General features: G+C 38.5%; 1 protein-coding gene across 2 annotated transcripts in view; it reads right to left on the reverse strand.

Moving 5' to 3' along the window:
• DGKI (diacylglycerol kinase iota) overlaps window positions 1–22,285 on the reverse strand; it is a 461,776-nt gene that overhangs the window by 96,567 nt on the left and 342,924 nt on the right. For both annotated transcript variants that reach the window (XM_065884368.1, XM_065884366.1), the window contains one exon: window positions 1,587–1,666. In XM_065884368.1, coding sequence (XP_065740440.1) covers window positions 1,587–1,666 — 80 coding nt within the window. The remainder of the gene's footprint in view (window positions 1–1,586; window positions 1,667–22,285) is intronic.

The following is a 22,285-nucleotide window of genomic DNA, read 5'->3' on the forward strand; positions in this document are numbered from 1 at the left end:
TCCATTTACAGATGTCAGCAATCCTGGCTACCTGGGTACCTGCTTCCCACAGGCTTTATCAACTTACGCTCCGAGCCCAAGTTTAAAACTTTTCCTCTTTATTTCTGCTTGCTCTTTCCTTTTTAAAATTTTTTTTTAAGAATCCTACTTTTAGTTGTTGAATATTGGTGTGATAAGCATAACAGTAAGTTAATTTTCAACAAAGTCAATTCATCAGTCATATATTTTGCTACTGTGGAATCTTAAGTTACCCAAGTGTTTAAAAAAAAAAAGCTTGGTATCAATTATGAGTCAAATTTTTATTGCAGGGTTTTTTTTTTGAGGGAAGTTCCACAATAAACGACCAACATTATTTTGAAAATATGAGTTACTATATGTTCTAGGATTGATTTGGACCTGAGTCACATGTTAAAAAGTTCACAAATTTTTACACATTAAATTTATCTTTAGTAAAAATAGCCAAGTGAAGCCACAAGTATAAACTTTGTTGACTTTTCTTCTCTCACCCTTATTAGTATTCACAGTTTGGCAACTATCTCAAAATATTCTACATTCCCAGTTCCATCTCTATCCTTCACAATGCTGAAGAGAAAAATTAGTAATTTTTACATTCCTTTATGCCTCCTACCTGAGTTTATTTCCACCAAGAGAAACAGACTCTAGTGTTCAAAGCTAAGTAGCTACAATTTGAAGGGATTTTAAACACTATATATCTTCTTTATTTGTGATATTTACTTATGTATAATGTGTTGTCTGGAAGAGAGTTGCTCATCTTGGGGTATTTATCAAAATCACACAACAGCTTTAAAAATATAAATGTCTAGACCACATCCCAGAAAAGTGATTCTAATGTACATCTTTCACCAAGAAACAAAGACAAAGAAGTGGCTGTTTATGGTTTCTGCCATTTGTAGAACAAGACACTGAATACTCTCCCTAGAAATTTTGCAAAAACAACCCATGACCACTGCAGTGATGGATCTGGGTTCTCCTGGCTTTCCTGGTGCAGTTCAAGTTCATGGGAATGTCACGTATGAGACCTCCTCCTTTCTCTTTCTCTATGGTAAGACCAGATTGAGAAAAAAAATACTAGATTATTCCTTTGTGTTCTGACACAAATTCTTTTGAAATATAGGTTTTTCTTTCCTGTAGAAGTTACATTTAAAAACAAATCTAGCTGTCTCTGACAGAAGTCCGTACTAGATGCAAAACATTAAGTAACGCCAAATCTGTTTTCCTTTATTATTTATCAGTGCCCTTTGAAATTCTGTATAGTTCAAAAAACACAGGTGAGCTGTCTGGCAAGACAAGGAGTCCCAGGCTATAGCTATGGATCACACTGGAGCAACGTGGTGCTGTACTTAACCTAATCAACCTTTCCCACTCCAACCACCCGAGAAGGAAAAACAGCAGTGGGGATGGAGAGGGAGAAGATGCGGTGTATGCTTAAGAGACAAGAAAGACAAGGCCACCATATTTCCATTTCCTCCCCAAATGCATCATCTTAGAAGTAAATATAGATGGCTGGTAATTACTGACAAAAATGGAAAACTGAGCAGAATAAATTATTGGCTAAAGAAACTCACCTCCTGCAGGCGATCTATGTACATACGGCAAGTCTCCAAATCACAGTCTCCACGCACAACTAGAATACCCAGAGGGATGGCTAAGGGTGAAGGAAAGAGAAAAATCTAAAATAACATATTTGATTTTTCTATTTTGGTATAAATGCATTTTTTATGGTTAAAAAAGACCTCTCATAAATATAATTGGTTTTTGGATATTTCACTATCTCCCGGCACCTCTTCTACGAGCTCAGTCTCTTTACTTATACAGTTTTCATATTCTTTCCCTGCATGATCCATGTTGCCCCTTGCCACGTGGCCAGCCTTCATTTCATTTTGTCTTAGTGGCCCTGATAAGAGGTACAATGTCATGGAAACAGTAGACTGACAGGGCCAGAAGCTGTTCACAGCCAGCTGCTAATTTATGCCTGTATTTGCAAGAGCCAAAGTACCAGAGAGGAATTAAAAAATCATGATGCTGGACACTTACCCCTTTCCCTCTTAAATGCATGGGGCTTAATCTTTATGTCACTTTGCAACAGTTCCCTATTTAAGAGACTCAAGCTACTCAAGGCACTGTTGTTACCTGGTGGCCAATGCCAGAATGAAATAGGCAAGAAACATTAAAAAAAAAAAAAGCTTCTAGAAGGTTCATAGCTTAAAAATCCAACTGATTTTAAAGACGGTCAGTGTAAATGTGGTAGCAGCAGGGCTTCAGAAAACAATGAGGAGAAGCTGTTACATGCCTTAAATACCTTTTTTTTAGGTGGTGGTAAATGTCATACAATGGCTTTAGTGGATAGAAACTCCTGCTTCAGATATAACCACAAGATTCCTGAAAAACTGAAAATAGTCTCCTTCCCAAAACTTCAAACAAAAAATGTATGTGTACATTTCTGATTTTAAAAATTCAGTTATACTATTAAACCCATGATTTAAAAAATATTTCAAAATCTTGAAGCAACGAACTAGAGATTAACAAGGAGATGACAGGACAGTCGTGTCCACTAAAGATTTTTTAAAAATCTTTCACTCATTGAATTTTTAAAGCTTCATCATCAATAAATAGGTCTGAAAATGCAAAGTGCTAGGGCTTTAAAAATGAATTATACAGAGAATAAAATAGATTTAAATGCATGGGAAAATCCTGAGGAACTCACCAAGTTGTAGAAAAGACATATAAAAAATAATAAATGGAACATAGGCTATGGTAAATGTATGAACTTAGTCACTTGAAAGCTATAGGAGAGAGGAACTAAGTCTTGCCTGGAGGGTAGATTTGAGGCTCTCTGAAGGATATGGAGCCCCACTGGTCTCTTAGAGAAGCAATAGTTGTCTAGAGAAAAAGATACAGAGTTTGCTTCTCAACATTACCTCCTAGACTGGTTCCACTAGGGAGATCAATACCACTACCTCATACCTTTAGGTTCCCAAAGTGCTTCAAACATAAGCTGGAAGGCATCCATCATCTTGCAGAACTACATAAGCCTATGAATCAGTATGGTCTCTCTCACCGGAATAAGACTTATTTCCTTTTACAACCCCAATGTCTGGTAGGTAGTCAATAAAAGTTTGTTTTTTTAAAAAAAAAAGGTGGGGAAGGGGGAGGAGGAAGACAGGCTTAGGGCCTGTTCAAGTGAGAAAGAGAAAGTGTGTCTTTAAGAGCTAAGTCTACTTTCCAGGATAGACGAAGAAGAAGGGCTTGGAGCAGGAGTAGAGAGTGTGCATTGGGTTGGCACTTGCCTTTGCCTGTTCTTCCAGAAGCTAAGCAAGAGAACAGCAAGCAAAAGGGTGAGGAACCATGTAAGTATCACATGTTTGGGGGAATAATAATCTGGAAAAATAATTTTTCTCCTTTTTTGAATATATACAGAAATATCCAAGAAGTCTTCAGTATGGTAATCATGCATCTTTGAAAGGAATGAAAGGGAAATTCAATAAAGAGATCCCTCATAGTAGTGACTAAAGTAATCATCCTCAGCTAGACTATTAAATAGGTCCAAATAAGGTGACCTACTTAAGTAAGAGAAGAATAAGGATTTCTAATACTTGAGGAATGATGAGGAAAACCTAGAATTTTAGCCTAGAAAGTAAATCAAAGGTTGTGGAAATAGAATACAGCTATAATTATCATGAGAACCCATGTTAGAATCTTTCTCTTAATTTCAAATGTGCAAATGTAGAGAAATAAAATTTCATTAATATTTACCTATTTACTTAAATGAGGAGACACATTATATAGAAATGCAGGAATTTGGTCAACCCCTCTGACTATCAATGCTTGAAGTTAGTCTGGCCATAAATCCAATATACTTGGTAGCAGATATTTTAAACTACAATTAGAGATTGGATATTCTAGACCTAAAATAATGAATGTCTAGGAAAAAGTTTTCAAAGATGTGTCATTCATTTCTACTAAGGGTATAAAGTCAGCAACTTTGCTTATTCCTCAAGAAGCTGATGAAGAGAAACGGTGTATTTGATTGATATTAGCTATTCAGTTGGGGTAAAAAAAAAAAAATGGCATCCTATACCACAGTTTCATAGCATGATTACTGACGACTGTTGTCAAATTTATCCTATGAAGGTACAGAAAGAATTTACAGTCATTCTCTCTTGGATTCAAATCCCAGTGCTGCTTTGGTCTTACAAATGACTCATGCTTGCTGTTTGGTCTTGCAACTTCCTCAATTCCTTTGATCCTTGGATTGAAGGCTATAGTATTTAGAATAGGTATCGTCTAGGATTTTGTGAAGATTAAATACAGTACTATATTTAAAAATGAATAACCAGATCATCAATGCTATCTTTCCCTCACTCCCTTTACTAACTTTTGAGCATCTTGAGCTAGAAAATGGTACATCCAATCATCTATCTTTCAATTTATCATACTACAAGGCTTAGCTGGCAGTAGTTCCATAAGTTATATCCTGTTTACTTAAAGCTAACATCTACTCTTTCTTCGAGGGTAAAGATAACTGTAGTACAAAAATATTGTAATCTGACACTTCCATTTGAGACTTTACATGGTGAAGAGAAACCAGAAACTTGTGGAAAATTACCACCTTCCTTTTACACTGCTGACAACCAACTGCCAAACCTCACTGAAGTTTCCTTCATCTTAATTGGGAGCAGGGAGACTACTTATCACCCAAGCATTAGCATTACTATTCCTGATCTTGATGATTCATCTGATTTTAGCCTTAGAGATTTTATTTGACTCCAATAAGCATCAGTCGATACTCAACCTATAGTACATAATGGAACTTTCATTGCAGGGGTCAAACGGAGTTTACAAGTTCTAACTAGGCAATCAAGAACAAGCTGGTTTCTAGATTAAGAAGGCAGATTTAACACACACTTACTTCTCCTGCACCAGAAATGCTACTAAATTACAGCACATGAATTTTAAAAAGACATAAACCAACAAAAAAAGAGGAGAAACAGTGAGGAGAAAATGGTAATGAATAAAGCATATGGAAAATTGGTAACTGACTCAGATCCCCTATACAGTCTAATCCTAGACTATGGGTGGGGATGGATAAGAACTAATTTACACTTCAAAACCCTTGGAAGATGTGCAAACTGGCAACATCAGTTGCAGCTAAAATAAGAAGCACTGGATATTAAATCACTAGATTCCACCACCCACTCTTGGTAGGTGGAGTTACTTCACAGAAAATGGGGATTAACTGATCATCTACAGAATGCAGAGATCCCCAACTTTCTTCTCTCACTAGACTCTCCAAAAGCTGGCAGCCAGAACCCTACCTTCTTAGAAAGAGATCTGAAGACTCTTCTCTGGGGAATCCTCAGTGTTAAGAGAAAACATTCCATCCATGAAATATAAACAAGATTGTATTAAAAGATGAAGAACATGAAGAAGAAAAAGGAAAAGGAGCATCATTCAGAGAACAAACAAGTTCTTGAAATTTGATATAATAGAGTTTAATAGAAAGGTTAGAAGATGAAGTTGAGAAAATCTCCACAAAAGAAGAGCAAAAATAAAAAGAGGCAGAAAATAGGAGGGAAAAGGTAAGAACAATAGGACTGGTCCAGTGGTCCAACATTCCAATAACAGGAGTTCTAAAAACCAGAGAAAAATAGAGAGGAGTAATTATCAGAAACAAACAAAAAATCAAGACTATTTCTTAGAACTGAAGAACATCAGTTTCCTACTTGAAATGGCCCAACAAGTACAATAACAAAAGAACAATAGGAAGACATTTTATTTTGAAGTTTAAGAATATTGGGAACAAAGAGAAGAGTCTACAAGTTTCCAAATAGGAAAATCTAGATGGCAAAGAAAGGATCAGGGATTAGACTGTTTTAAACTTCTCAAAGGCAACTGTACAGTCAGAGAACCAATGAAACAATGAGTTCAGAATTATAAGACTTTTACAAATAATCCAAACTATCAAATTAGTCCAAGGGTTGAATAAAGGACACACCCTCTACTAAAAAGTTACTGCAGAACATGCACCAACAAAAGTTGAGTTTGCAACAAGAATGAGGAATGCAGGGGATATAACAAATGGGGAATCCAACAAAGAAAAGATTAAAAAAAAAAAACCCTCTAAGGGGATTGGGCTAGAAGAGTCTAGGGTGACAGATATATTGGGGCACTCTGACTCAATAGGCAGAGATGTAGAGAGCTGTCAACATTGAGTCTCATCAACATTGGAGAGTTATTTTTCAACCAAAGGATAGAATGTCTAAGTGAGTCTGAACCAGTTTCTTACAATCATCCCCAGATGTGCTCTGCCTTAACCTGTTATTGAGAGAAAGAGTTAGGTCATGGTGAGGCAGAAAAATTCAAAGAAGTCCATCCCCTCTAACCATAGTTCCACTTGATAGCTAGAACCCACCTTAACACCCTGCCAAATGCTTTCCAGAATGCAGTCATGACCCTGCCCACTAAATTCTCATAGAATGGGCTCATAGGCACTCTTAGGGAAGCCAAAGCCAGACAGTAATCCAGAGACTCTTTTCAGCTCTCTCGAAAGCCTTCAACTAAAAGTGAAAGCATCATCGCTTCCTTGCAGAGGGAGGTTTAGGACTGCTACTTGGTGTTTCAAAGCCACTCTATCTGAATTAGGGATACATATATTGGTGACAAATATATACCTATGAAGAGAATGGCAAGTACAAAAGTCTGTATACTGGGATTATCTTGGTAGGAGAGGGATAAGGGGAGATACTTGTTCTGTTTCTTAATCTGGGTGGGAGGTACATGAATGCCCATTTTACTACTAATCATTTTATATACATACATATGTGCATATATGTATGTGTGTGTATATATATAGGGGTATAGGTGTGTGTATATATATGTATGAACAACATTTATGAACAGAACATGTGTGTGTTTATGTGTATGTATGTGTGTGTGTATATATACATATATGTGTGTATATATATGTATAGTATTTCAGAATTGAAAAGAAGAAATACAACCTATCTGTGGCAACTGATTTTAATGATAGTGGTGCTAAAGTTCACTGCATATTCTCTGATGTTCTCTGTGAATTAGACAAACTTAGCATCAAATAGGAAAATGAGGGAAAACAATAGAGAAGCCATCAAAAGCCCCCAAATGACACCTACTGCTGCGATCCATCTCAAGCAATGGACACGGCATATTGAGCAGTCATAACCCTATGGCTTGTCATGGCATGTGTACTTGCTTGCGTGTGTGTTTATATAACAAGCAGCAGGATGATCTCTCTGCCTTATCTGGGCCTCAGAAGTCTCTAGAGCAGCAATGTCCAACAGACCTTTCTGCATGTCCAATGCAGGAGCCACTAGCCACAGGTCATATCGAGTACTTGAAATGTGGCTGGCGTGACTGAGGAACTGAGTTTTTATCTTATTTGATTAATTTATAGTTTAAATAACCATATGTGGTTAGTGAGCATTAGAGTTTTGTTCTCTGTGGAACCAAAAAGTTGAATGTCCTTAGTACCAGATTCAATATATTTCAAAACCATCCATGTTTTAACCTTTCCATGAGTAGCACATAGATCCAGCAAACAAAACCACTTTTCTCTTTGCCCCTACCTAGTTGGATTCAATGTGCTTCCTAATCCCTAGCAGTAGTATTCCTCGGTTGACTGAGGACAAATTTATTTCCCTTATTCTATAGCCTACCTTTCTTATCCTAGCTTTCTTAATCAATTCTCTGACCCTCCTATCAAAACATACTCTCAGATCCTTCTTGGTACTTTGGTATAAATGACTAATAATTAATTAAAGGGTTAACCCTCTAAAAAGCACTTGAGTTTCAACATGTTTGAAATTTGGGCTAACATGATTGTCATAGACTAAATGTTTGGGTGTCTCCCAAATTCATATGTTGAAGCCCTAATCCCCAATGTGATGGTATCTGGAGATGGGCCTTCTTCGGGAGGTAATTATGGTTAGATGGGGTCATGAAGGTGGGACCCTCATGATGGGATTAGTGTTTTTATAAGAAGAGACACCATAGAGCACTCTCAAGCTCACTCTCTCTCCCCCTTTGAGGACACAGCATGAATGCAGCAATCTACAAGCCAGGAAGAGAGCTCTCACCAGAAACCAAATCAGCTGGCACCTTGATCATGGACTTTCCAGCCTCTGGAACTGAGAGAAAATAGATCTCTATGGTTTAAGTCACCAGGCTATGGCATTTTATTACAGCAGCCCTAGCAGACTAAGAAAATGAAAAGCTTTGACAAATTTAGGTAAAGAAATACAAAAGAAATTGTGGAGTTGACTGGCAATCCTCAGCCCTGAGGATTATACAACCAAGTACTTCTTCCCAGCCAAAACATGAGCCCTGCCCTGGTTCCCATCTCAGATTTCACCCTGGCATCCATTAACCTCCTTTCCCTATTTCTGTTTGTTTAAATGCCTCATAATACAGAATGCAATTAAATTAATTGGTTGAGATGAGGGTGGTGTGGGAAGATGCCAAGTTAGTGTCTCCTCACAACTAGGGTGCTTGCTGGCCACTGGTGGGGGATCCTGATGCCCGAGGAGACGGGAGGAACCCCCAAGTGAACCACCACCCCATGCAGCTTGTGGAATTTTGGTTCACGAGCTGGGGGTTGGGCCAAAGTTCCTGTGGTGGGAACTCCGAGTCCGAACCACTGGACTAACAGAGAACCTCAGACCCCAGGGAATATTCATCAGAGTGAGGTCTCACAGAGTTCCTCATCTCAGCACTAAGACCCAGCTCTACCCAACAGCCTACAAACTCCAGTGTTGGAAGCCTCAGGCCAAACAACCACTAAGAGAGGAACACAATCCCACTCATAAAAAAAGAGAGAGACCGCAAAAAAATATGTCACAGATGAAGGAGCAAAGTAAAAAGCTATAAGACCAAATAAATGAAGAGGAAATAGGCAATCAACCTGAAAAAGAATTCAGAGTAATGATAGTAAAGATGATCCAGAATCTCGGTAACAGAATGGAGACACGGATTGAGAAAATACAAGAAATGTTTAACAAAGATCTAGAAGAACTAAAGAACAAACAAACAGAGATGAACAACACAATAACTGAAATGAAAAATACACTAGAAGAAATCAATAACACAATAACTGAAGCAGAAGAACAAATAAGTAAGCTGGAAGACAAAATGGTGGAAATAACTGCCGAGGAGCAGAATAAAGAAAAAAGAATGAAAAGAATTGAGGACAGTCTCAGAGACCTCTGGGATAACACTAAATGCAACAACATTCGATTTATAGGGGTCCCAGAAGAAGAAGAGAAAAAGAAAGGGTCTGAGAAAATATTTGAAGAGATTATAGTCGAAAACTTCCTTAACATGGGAAAGGAAATAGTCACCCAAGTCCAGGAAGCACAGAGAGTCCCATACAGGATAAACCCTAGGAAAAACACACAAAGACATATATTAATCAAACTAACAAAAGTTAAATTCAAAGAAAAAATATTAAAAGCAGCAAGGGAAAACAAAAAATAACATACAAAGGAATCCCCATCAGGTTATCAGCTGATTTTTCAGCAGAAACCCTGCAGGCCAGAAGGGAGTGGCAGAATATACTTAAAGTGATGAAAGAGGAAAACCTACAACCAAGAGTACTCTACCCAGGAAGGATCTCATTCAGATTCAATGGAGAAATCAAAAGCTTTCCAGACAAGCAAAAGCTAGGAAATTTAGCACCACCAAACCAGCTTTACAACAAATGCTAAAGAAACTTCTCTAGGCAGGAAACACAAGAGAAGAAAAAGACCCACAAAAACAAACCCAAAACAATTAAGAAAATGGTAACAGGAACATACATATATATGCTGTCTAAAAGGGACTCACTTCAGACCTAGGGACACATACAGACTGAAAGTGAAGGGATGGAAAAAGATATTCCATGCAAATGAAATTCAAATGAAAGCTGGAGTAGCAATATTCGTATCAGATAAAATAGACTTTAAATTAAAAACTATTAAAAGAGATAAGGAGGGGCACTACATAATGATCAAAAGATCAATCCAAGGAGAAGATGTAACAATTATAAATGTCTATGCACCCAACATAGGAGCACCTGAATACATAAGGCAAATGCTAACAACCATGAAAGGAGAAACTGACAGTAACACAATAATAGTAGGGGACTTTAACACCCCACTTACACCAATGGACAGATCATCCAAACAGAAAATAAATAAGGAAACACAAGCTTTAAATGACACAACAGACCAGACAGATTTAATTGATATTTATAGAATATTCCACCCAAAAGTGGCAGAATACACTTCTTTCTCAAAGGCCCATGGAACATTCTCTAGGATAGATCACATCCTTGGTCACAAATCAAGCCTCAGAAAAGTTAAGAAAACTGAAATCATATCAAGCATCTTTTCTGACTACAATGCTATGAGATTGGAAATCAATTACAGGGGAAAAAAACTGTAAAAAACACGAATACAAGGAGGCTACACAGTGCGCTACTAAGTAACCAAGAGATCACTGAAGGAATCAAAGAAGAAAAAAAAAACTACATAGAAACAAAGGCAACAAAGACATGATAACCCAAAACCTATGGGATGCAGCAAAAGCAGTTCTAAGAGGGAAGTCTATAGCAATTCAATTTCACCTCAAGAAACAAGAAAAATCTCAAATAAACAATCTAACCCTACACTTAAAAGAACTACAGAAAGAAGAACAAAGAAAACCCAATGTCAGTAGAAGGAAAGAAATCATAAAGATCAGAGCAGAAATAAATGAAATAGAAACAAAGAAAACAATAGCAAAGACCAATAAAACTAAAAGCTGTTTCTTTGAGAAGATAAACAAAATTGAAAAACCCTTAGCCAGACTCATCAAGAAAAAAAGGGAGAGGACACAAATCAATAAAATTAGAAATGAAAAAGGAGAAAGGAGAAATCACAACTGACACCACAGAAATAAAAAGGATTGTAAGAGACTACTACAAACAACTATATGCCAATAAAATGGACAACCACGAAGAAATGGACAAATTCTTGGAAACGTACAATTTTTCAAGACTGAACCAGGAAGAATTAGAAAATATAAACAGATCTATCACAAGTAATGAAATTGAAACTGTAGTTAAAAATCTTCCAACAAACAAAAGTCCAGGACCAGATGGCTTCACAGGTGAATTCTATCAAACATTTAGAGAAGAGCTAACACAGATCCTTCTCAAAAGCTTCCAAAACATTGCAGAGGGAGAAACACTCCCAAAAATCCATTCTACAAAGCCACCATCACCCTGTTACCAAAACCAGAAAACGATATCACAAAAAAATGAAATTATAGACCAGTATCACTGATGAACATAGATACAAAAATCCTGAACAAAGTAGTAGCAAACAGAATCCAACAGCACATTAAAAGGATCATACACCATGATCAAGTGGGATTTGCCCCAGGGATGCAAGGATTCTTCAATATATGCAAATCAATCAATGTGATACACCATATTAACAAACTGAAGGATAAAAACCATACGATCATCTCAATAGATGCAGAAAAATCTTATGACAAAATTCAGCACCCATTTATGATAAAAACTCCAGAAAATGGGCATAGAGGGAACCTACCTCAACATAATAAAGGCCATATATGACAAACCCACAGCAAACATCATTTTCAATGGTGAAAAACTGAAAGCATTTCCACTAAGATCAGGAACAAGACAAGGATGTCTACTCTCATCTGTCTTACTCAACATAGTTTTGGAAGTCCTAGCCACAGAAATAAGAGAAGAAAAAGAAATAAAAGAATACAAATGGGAAAAGAAGAAGTAAAACTGTCACTGTTTGCTGATGACATGAAACTATACATAGAGAATCCTAAAGATGCCACCAGAAAACTACTAGAACTAATCAATGAATTTGGGAAGGTTGCAGGATACAAAATTAATGCACAGAAATCTCTGGCATTCCTATACACCAACAACGAAAAATCAGAAAGAGAAATTAACGAAACACTCCCATTTACCATTGCAACAAAAAGAATAAAATACCTAGGAGTAAACCTGCCTAAGGAGGCTAAATACTTGTATTCAGAAAACTATAAAACACTGATGAAAGAAATCAAAGATGACATAAACAGATGGAGAGATATGCCATGTTCCTGGATTGGAAGAATCAAAATTGTGAAAATGACTATACTACCCAAGGCAATCTACAGATTCAATGCATTCCCTATCAAACTACCAATGGCATTCTTCACAGAATTAGGACAAAAAATTTCACAATTTGTATGGAAACACAAAAGACCCTGAATAGCCAAAATAATCTTGAGAAAGAAAAATGGAGGTGGAGGAATCAGGCTCCCAGACCTCAAACTGTACCAGAAAGCTACAGTAATCAAGACAGTATGGTACTGGCACAAAAACAAATATAGATCGATGGAACAGCATAGAATGCCCAGAGAAAAACCCACGCACATATGGTGACCTAATTTATGACAAGGCAGGCAAGAACATACAAGGGCAAAAAGACAGCTTCTTCAAGAAGCGGTGCTGGGAAAACTGGACAGCTACATGTAAAAGAATGAAATTATAACACTACCTAACACCATACACAAAAATAAACTCCAAATGGATTAAAGACCTAAATGTAAGACCAGACACTATAAAACTCTTAGGGGAAAACAAAGGAAAAACACTCTTTGACATAAACCACAGCAAGATCTTTTTTGACCCACCTCCTAGAGTAACAGAAATAAAAACAAAAATAACCAAATAGGACTTAATTAAATTTAAAAGCTTTTGCACAGCAAAGGAAACCATAAACAAGATAAAGACAACCCTCCGAATGGGAGAAAGCATTCGCAAATGAAACAACAGACAAAGGATTAATCTCCAAAATATACAAACATCTCATGGAGCTCAATATCAAAAAAACAACTAATCCACTTTAAAAATGGGCAGAAGACCTAAATAGACATTTCACCAAGGAAGACATACAGATGGCCAAGAGGCACATGAAAAGATGCTCAGCATCACTAATTATTAGAGAAATGCAAATAAAAACTACAGTGAGGTATCACCTCACGCTGGTCAGAATGGCCATTATCAAAAAGTCTAGAAACAATAAATGCTGGAAAGGGTGTGGTGAAAAGGGAATCCTCTTGCACTGTTGGTGGGAATGTAAAATGTTACAACCACTATGGAAAACAGTATGGAGGTTCCTTAAAAAACTAAAAATAGAACTACCATATGTCCCATCAATCCCACTACTGGGCATATACCCTGAGAAAACCATAATTCGAAAAGAGACATGTACCACAATGTTCATTGCAGCACTATTTACAGTAGCCAGGACATGGAACCAACCTAAATGTCCATCGACAGATGAATGGATAAAGAAGATGTGGCACATATATACAATGGAATATTACTCGCCATAAAAAGAAACAAAATTGAGTTATTTGTAGTGAGGTGGATGGACCTAGAGTCTGTCATACAGAGTGAAGTAAGTCAGAAAGAGAAAAATAAATACCATATGCTAACACATATGTATGGGATCTAAAAAAAAAAAAAATGGTACTGACAAACCTAGTTGCAGGGCAGGAATAAAGATGTAGACATAGAGTATGGACTTGAGGACATGGGGTGGAGGGGGGAAGCTGGGGCGAAGTGAGAGTAGCATCGACATATATACACTACCAAATGTAAAACAGTTAGCTAGTGGGAAGCAGCATCATAGCACGGGAGATCAGCTCGGTTCTCTGTGATGACCTAGAGGGGCGGGAATAGGGAGGATGGGAGGGAAGCTCAAGAGGGAGGGGATATGGGGACATATGTATGCATATGGCTGATTTGCCTTGGTGTACAACAGAAACTAACACAGTATTGTGAAGCAATTATACTCCAATAAAGATCTATTTTAAAAAAGTAATTGGTTGAGAAATCCATTATATATTTCACATTGCATGCTCTGGATTTTATGTCTGAAATAAAATGCCACGGGTCATACTAATTAATTTCGTTTTCTACAGTTGAAGTTAGGACTACTTGAAGTCATTATGCAAATTTATGCCAAATAGTGCATAAATTAACACCATTCGTCTTCAAAAACTCTAAAATCTTCTAGCAACCAATCCACAAGTGTACTCTTTCATCTATAAGAAACTTCTGAAGGATATATGCACTAAAAAATATATATATATAAATCATGGTTTCTAAAATATATATCTCACCACAAATGATAAGCAGAGTCAGGAAATAGACCAGCCTTAGCTATCCTATATATGGAACTGACTTGCCCAAAACATTGAAAACCAAAGTTCTTAAAGGCTATTAAAGAGAAAATGCCTAGAGTTTTAGGAAAACCTGAAAAATGTTTTCCAAAGAGTCAGAGGTATGATGCAAAAGACAACGAAATAGTTTCTTCAAGACAATCAGTTACTTGATTGAAGAAAGACAAAAGATCCTGTGGACCAGCTCTGAGATGAACACCCTTCCCCCCTCCCCCCTCTCCAAGGTCTCTGAAGCAATTTTATTCTGGTACAACCATAGGAGTGTGAGTGACCTGTGTTGAGGCCAGTGAATTCCAGTGCATGGGAGTCTCAGGTTAACAAAACTGCGAACTTTGTGAGTTCCCAGATGCAAAAGTATTTGCTGCTGGACTGAGTGAGTAGCCCTCATCCTGGCATAGCTGCCCTGAGCCTGATGGTTCAGAGAAGCGGCGATGAGAGGAAGAGGGGGGTGACTGAAGCCATTCATTGTCTTCTGTTAGTGAATCCTACCCTCCGCCTCTAGAAAAGCCAGCTATGCCCGAACAGACATTTTGCACACGTATATTCCGGTAGCATAATCTAAGCCATGTTATATTTAAGGATATACAATCCTGAGTTGTGTTACAAGGGTTTAGGCCTGGGTGGAATAAATCTGGGTGAAGAGGAACATGGTAAGAATGATTTTGTGATAACTAGTTTTACCGTGTTTGTTAACCTTTGCCACAATCCTAAGAGGTGGATATGATTATTCCTATTTCTAAAATGAAGGAACTCAGTCTCAGGAAGATTACGTAATATGCCCTGAAATGTCACAGCTCTGAAATGGTGCACCCAGATTTCATCCCAGGCTTCTCTTACTGGAGAACCCATCTCCTGCGCTATTCCTCCATCTCGTCAAACTTGGGCCACACAGAGGGTGGAGTCTCTCCTTTCAACACTGAGCTCAGAGAGGTGAAGCTAGAAACTGCTGACAGGCTGACCAAGGAGTGAGGGGGGAGTTACAAGTCGCGTATCCAGAGCTCCACAAGAATTGGGGAAAGGCTGTGATCCTCGGGAAGCAAAGCCAAGGTAAGCAATTCCAGGCCGGGACAAAGGAGCATGCCCCTGGGACTCAGAAACCATGAGTCAAGCCACGCACATTTTCAGAAACACACTTGGCAGGGGTGGGGTCACTTCTAAAGACCCACCATTCCCTTCCCTTCCCTTTCCAGTAGGCCAGCTTCCAAGGGCCTTACACACCGTGGATCAAGCTTATCCGAACAGTTGACAAGCTCTAACCCTGTCTGTAATATGAGTCACAGAATTAAACTGTTTCTTACTTCATAAAGAACTACATACGACTCTAAAATGGGGGGCAGGATACTCGTCATTATGGGGGTAGTAGAGATGGCACGTACGAGTACCTCTGACTTCAATCAGAATTGTTACAGACAATCACATGACTTGTTTTGCTATGAAAATCACTGCTTTAGAATTTCCCATATTGAGCTGAAGAGCTGATTGACAGTTAACATAAACTAAATGTAAAACCCACGTTCTCACTTGAGGTGGAAAAAGTTCATTATGTCAGATGCGCAAGATATTCAAAACATTCGATATCATTAATCTGGTAGTTTTTTGCTAGTATAGGTATTTGCATACCATTCATTTTAACGTTTATTCTTGGTAGATGACTATTCAGGAAAATCCCAGTGGCAGATGTTTTTGATCATTTTGATTACTCAATGAGCTTGCATTGCCCTCGATTCTTCTGCAATATAGTATGTGAGGTCTCCATGCAAAGACAGGTAATCACGGTACCTACCTGTCCGGGCTATCGCGAAGAGTAAACAAGTCAGTGCCCGTAGAACACAGTATCTGCAAATCCACCCTATGTTCACTCCTATAAGCCTTATCAAATTCATGGATTTTCCCTAATTCTATATCAACATGTACGGGCCATTCAGAAAGCCTCAAGCCACTTTCAGCAGACCAAATGTGGTGACTTTTATAGCAGATAATGTGTTCTACCAAAGCTTTGAAAGGCCAGAGCCTAAACCAAAGCATGTAAATAAAAGAACCAACCAAACCCGCAAGGAATCACAGCTGGCTGCTTTATGACCCAAGCAAAGACCCTCAGAGCCAAAGCAAGAAAGAGCCACCTTTGCTATGAAATCCACATGAAACTGTTAATGGGATTTATGAAAAGGGAGAAGACTCACAGCAGCTAATTCATTCCCTGCAAGATACTGTGATGCATTCAACAAGGTATCACTGTGGAAAGAAAGGGCTGAAAGCTCAGCATTGAAAAAGAAAGAAAGGATTTAATTATCTGACACATAAGCGATTATAGTGCAATTCCTGTTCAAACAGAATTGCGGCTAAATGGGGCTATTTACCTATTCAAATCGCAAACAAAACCATCTTCAATAGGATCATTAAAAGAAGGTGTGAAACCCTAGGGAAGAACTCCTCAGAAAATGCAAGGATTTACAAAGGTTGGATATTAAGCTCTAAATATATACGTAAAAATTTTAGAATTGCAAAGTTTCTGTTAAGGCTAAATAAAAAGGTTGTCACTTTCTGAAAAGAACAATAAATGTAACAACAGGGTTAAAAATTCATAAACTAGAAATGCATTTTGAACAGTTGGGGAAACCATCAAAAATACAGATAATCTTAGAATGAATGTATTTTATGTTAACACTCTCCAGAGATACATTTTTAAAAACCTGACTTTCCCTTAAGCATTAATTTTAGGTTTACTGACATAATCAAGACAGTTTGTCAAATATTCGCTATCCTTCTATCAATTTATATGCGGTCTTAAGAAACAAATAGTCTGAAAAAGAAACTGTTCCCTAGAAAACAACACAGGAGAAAAGCCAGGTAAGCTTGGGTTTGGCAATGACATTTTAGGTACAACATCAAAAGCATGATCCATGAAATAAAAAGTTGATGAGCTGGACTCAATTAAAATGAAAACTTCTGCTCTGTGAAAGACACTGTTAAGAAAATGAAAAGAAAAAACAGACTGGGAAAAAAATCTTGGCAAAACACATACCTGATAAAAGACCGGTATTCAAAATATGCAAAGAACTCTTAAAACTCAACAATAAGAGAGTCAATTAAAAAAGTGGGCAGAAGATCTGAACTGACGTCTTGCCTAAGAAGATGTATAGATGGCAAATAACTGTATGAAAACTGTGCTCAATGTCATTAGGGAATTGCCAATTAAAACAACAATGTGATGCTATCACATATCTACTAGGATAGCTAAGACTGAAAAAAACAGACAATGCCAAATGCTGGTGAGAACATGGAGCAACAGGAACTCTCATTCCTTGCTGGTGGGAATGCAAAATGGTAGAGCCCCTTTGGAAGAGAGCTTAGCAGTTTCTTACAAAACTATACAAACCCTTTCCATGTGATCCAGCAACTGCACTGCTTGGTATTTACTGAAATGAGTTGAAAATTATGTCCCCACAACAATTTGCCCATGAATGTTCATAGCATCTTTATTTATAATTGCCGAAACTTCAAAGCAACCAAGATGTCCTTTAATAGGTGAAAGGATAAACAAACTGGTTATCGCACTGTAAACTATCATTCAGCAACAAAGAGAAATGAGTTTTCAATCCACGAAATGGAGGAAACTTAAATGTATATTGTGAAGAAATAAGCCAGTTTCAAAAGGCCACATGTTGCATGATTCCAACTATACGGAATTCTGGAAAAGGCAAAACTATGGAGATAGTAAACAGATCAGTGGTTGCCAGGGGTTTGGGGGGAGGGACTGATGAATGGGTGAAGCACAGGGGGTACTTAGGGAAGTGAAGCTATCCTGTATGATACTGTCATGGTGGATACATGTAATACCTCTGTGAAAACCCATAAAACTGTAGAACACAAGAATGAATCCTAACGTAAAGTATGGATTTTACTTAATAAGAATATATTAATGTTGGTGCATCAGTTGTAACAATGTATCACACTAACGCAAGACGTCAACAATAGGAGAAACTGTGTGCTGGAGGCTGGGGGGATAACAGGGGGATATATGGAACTCTGTACTTTCACTTAATTTTTCTGTAAATCTAAAACTTCTCTAAAAAATAATGTCTATTAGTAAAAAAAAAAAAAAAAAGCAGGAGAAAAGGGAGAAAAAAGAAACTGTTCCGAGTTTCCCTTAGACAGATATTTTGCTGATACCAGAGAATATTGACATACAGAAAAATAAACTTGCTTTCTTGGCCATAGTGTAACCACTATTCAGAAAGTCAACAGGATGATGGAATAAGGGGCTGGAGGGAAACAGCAGGGAGCAGAGGTGGTGGACCAGAGGAAGGAAGGAAAGCCCTAAGGGAGGATGGCAGGGGACAAGTGGAGTCTTTCCAGTTTACCTCGTTAGTTCCAAATGTGTCAGGGTTATCAGGGCACTAAAATTCTAACTTGATGGCTGACGATAATTAAACAGAATGAGTTGGCAATATTTCAATCCAATTTTCCCCCTGTGTACCACAGGTTTATCGTGTGACAACCTGTCATTATTACCTGCCCACTGTTCACCTGGAACCGAGAGGAAAAATTAATGGGCATATTAGCATTCGAAAGGAAACATAACACCCTAAGAACTTTCTATCTCACCATGCCATGCCTGGATCTGTCAAAGGTTTCACCACCCCTGGTGCCTGTGATTAAAAATGATCCTAGAGTTTGAACTTCATGACTTGAGCTGAACCGAGTCCTCTCCATGGTTAATTTAAAATGTCACCCATAAGATAAAAGTAACTATGTAAAAAAAAAAAAAAAAGTAACTATGTAGTTTTCATTGCATTTGATTTGAGGATAATATTTTGAAGATGTGCTTTCCAGAAACTAGCAGGCTCTCTACAAATATGGGTTTCAAACTACACATCAAATTCTGCTATTTATTCTGATGGCAACCCAAGGGACATACAAGTCATGTTTCTTTTTAATCCTCTTACATACTTAGTAATAATCTTGAATAACAACTCGTGGTACGTATTTTCATTTAATTTGGCAAATGTGCGTTGTATATACAAGGGATTGTGCCAAAATACTTTTCAGGTCAGCAAGTCATTCACTTAATTACACAGCAAACAAATTTTAAGGATTTTCTCGAGCCAGGGACAACACCAGTGCCAGGAGTTGGGCATATAATACTAAGGAAGACACAGTACCTGCCCTCAAGGTGTCACAGGGGAGCGTGAAAAGGGGAGTGACATAAAAACATCCTACTGATTATACACATTGTACGAGGAAGGCTGATAGTCACAGACCAAGTGTGTTTAGGACTCAGGAGAGCTACACATTCCCCAGAGCAGGATCCGCTTTCATAAGGAATTATTTCCCAAGTGAAGAAAACAATGACATTTGACAAGAGACACAAGAGTTTTTCTAGACAAAGGGAATTCTCTAAGCCTTAGATCATCTTTAGACTCTAAGAAACCAAGAGCATGAAAAGAAGCAAATGTTCAGGATTGAGAAAGATAGGTAGGTGAAGAGTAAAAGGGGGTGAGGCCAAGGCCAGAGGCTTGTGGGGTTTTTTTTTATGCTAAGGAGTTGGGGCTTTATTCTCAAAAAGATTGGCAGATGCTAAAAGGTTTGCATCAGAAAATGGTTTCAAGATTTACATTGTGCTCGGGGGGCTTAATGTTGCCCCTAACTTGACTAAACTTTAGACAGATTTCTCCCTGACTATAGGCCCCTGACCTCCCTTTTCGTAGAGTACTTACTTTAGAAGACTCTGAATTATAAATTCTTTCTCTGCCCCTTTGAGAGGTAAATCTTCTCCCAGCCTTCTGCCAGTTCTACAACCCTGGACATCTTTCCCAAAGACCCAGAACCCATCCCTTTGACATGTAATCGTTCACGGAAGATACTGCTCCAGTTCCTAGTCTCTATAGGTAGCTAATAAGTGACAACTTGCAAACACAGATAGCCTAATCAAATGGCTAAAGTCCTCTAGCATTTTTCCATTTGCTCACCCCAGTGATTAAAAAGTCTCCCGCTTTTTTAAAGAGTCCCGCCTGAACTCACAGCAGAGTTCACTTTCTCTTCCCCATTGCCACTGTCTTGACCCCTACTGCAATAGTCTTGAATAAAGTCTTGCTTGCCTGTTTAACTTGTCCATGTGACTTTTCTTTGACAACATGTTAGAAAAATCATTGGCAGAGATGTGGAAGGCAAATTACTGGAAGACAAGGTGAGTGGCAGGAAGGTGAGTTGGGAAGCTATAGAAGTAAATGAGATGAGCAATGCTGTTGTCTGGAATAGAGGAAGACAGTAAAGATAAGGGAGAGACACATGTGGGAGATGTTACGAATCAGCTCCATAATGACTTGGATGGTGAGAGGGAAGAGAAACCAGGGTGATTCGCAGCTGTTCAGAGTGGCCACGGCAGTTACAACCTTCTCACACACTTGCCTGACACCACAGTAGACGGTGGCCTGCTGAGCTGGAGAGAGGGAAGGAAAACGAAAAAGGCAGGAGAGTGGGGGTGGGAAGAGATAGGTGATGGAAATGATATAAAAGTGGCCCTTGGAAAGATGGTTGATAAGAAGCACTTACAAATGCCTCAAAGGCAATTGATAACACCTAAAATATCTGAAAGGGATTTCAGAGTTAGAATATTGTTACAGGCAGAATTGGGGAGAGAATATTCTCAAGCCTGGAGAATGAAGAGCAGGTAGAGGAAGTGGGGCGGCGGGGGGGGGGGGAAGGGGGAGACTGTAACTCCCTAGACATCCCCCCAAGGCCCAGACCACATCATCTCAGGAACTAAGAGTAATCGATCCTTTTCTTCTTATCTTTCCAATCATCAGCATCTAGCACATGATGAATGGAAAAGCATAAATGGGAAAGAGAAATCCAGAAAAAACACATTGAAGCTGTGTTCTGAGCAAAGATGAAAGGAGTCAGAGGGAGAGTGCAACCCGATCACAGCTAATATGCTTAACATTGCATGAGTTTTCTTTCTTCCTACTTTGGATACATTTGGTTCATGCACTACCAGTAATAAAAGAAGAAAGTAAAAGCAAAAGGTCCAATACTATCTTCTAGTAAATAACAGAAACCAAAGGTCCAGGTCAAACAGTTCTAGAAAATGTCATCATCTTCCAAGTTAATCTGAAGGTTTACTAACAATGATGAAAAGTTCTATTTTTGATGAAGGGAACTCCATTACAATGAGGATTCCTAATGTCACATACAATGGAATTCTAGAACAACAAAATGATTTATAAAATTCCTTGGAGTGCACTCCCAGTATTAAATGTGATAGAAGCAATTAACTGTAAGGTTCTAGAAGGCACCTGACAATGGGCATTAGAAAACAATATAATTTTTGTCCAGGTACATTCATTAGGAAGGTAATACTCGCAAAATTCCGAGATACAGGGAAGAGCCACCACTGACAATTTACTGCCAGTGCTCTAGTATTTGGAAGGGAGATAACAAGCACTTAACAGTGACATGGAAATCTTGGCTACATGGGTTGGCCAGCCAAATACATGTGAAAGTCAAGGTGAAATACTGTGTCCAAAAGCAAAAAGATTCATAACCAGACCCAAAATTTAGTTAAATACTATACTCAAAATGTTGTTTAGAGGGCTTCTCTGGTGGCGCAGTGGTTGAGAGTCCGCCTTCCAATGCAGGAGACGCGGGTTCGTGCCCTGGTCCGGGAAGATCCCACATGCCGCGGAGCGGCTGGGCCCGTGAGCCATGGCCGCTGAGCCCGTGCGTCCGGAGCCTGTGCTCCGCAACAGGAGAGGCCACAACAGTGAGAGGCCCGCGTACCGCAAAAAAAAAAAAAAGATGTTTAGAGACACTGGCTCAAGTCTCTTCACAGTTTTAACATCTTACTGTCAACTCCACATGACGGTAATGGGCAAGGTCACCGACGGGTATTGGAGAAACATTCAGTCATGCAGCTCTGAATTTGAGCTGACTGGATACATGTGAAGAATCATAACAGAAGATGTCCTAAAATCTGTTATACGGGCCC

The sequence above is a fragment of the Phocoena phocoena genome, chromosome 9 (genome assembly GCF_963924675.1).
Source record: "Phocoena phocoena chromosome 9, mPhoPho1.1, whole genome shotgun sequence".
NCBI lineage: Eukaryota > Metazoa > Chordata > Mammalia > Artiodactyla > Phocoenidae > Phocoena > Phocoena phocoena.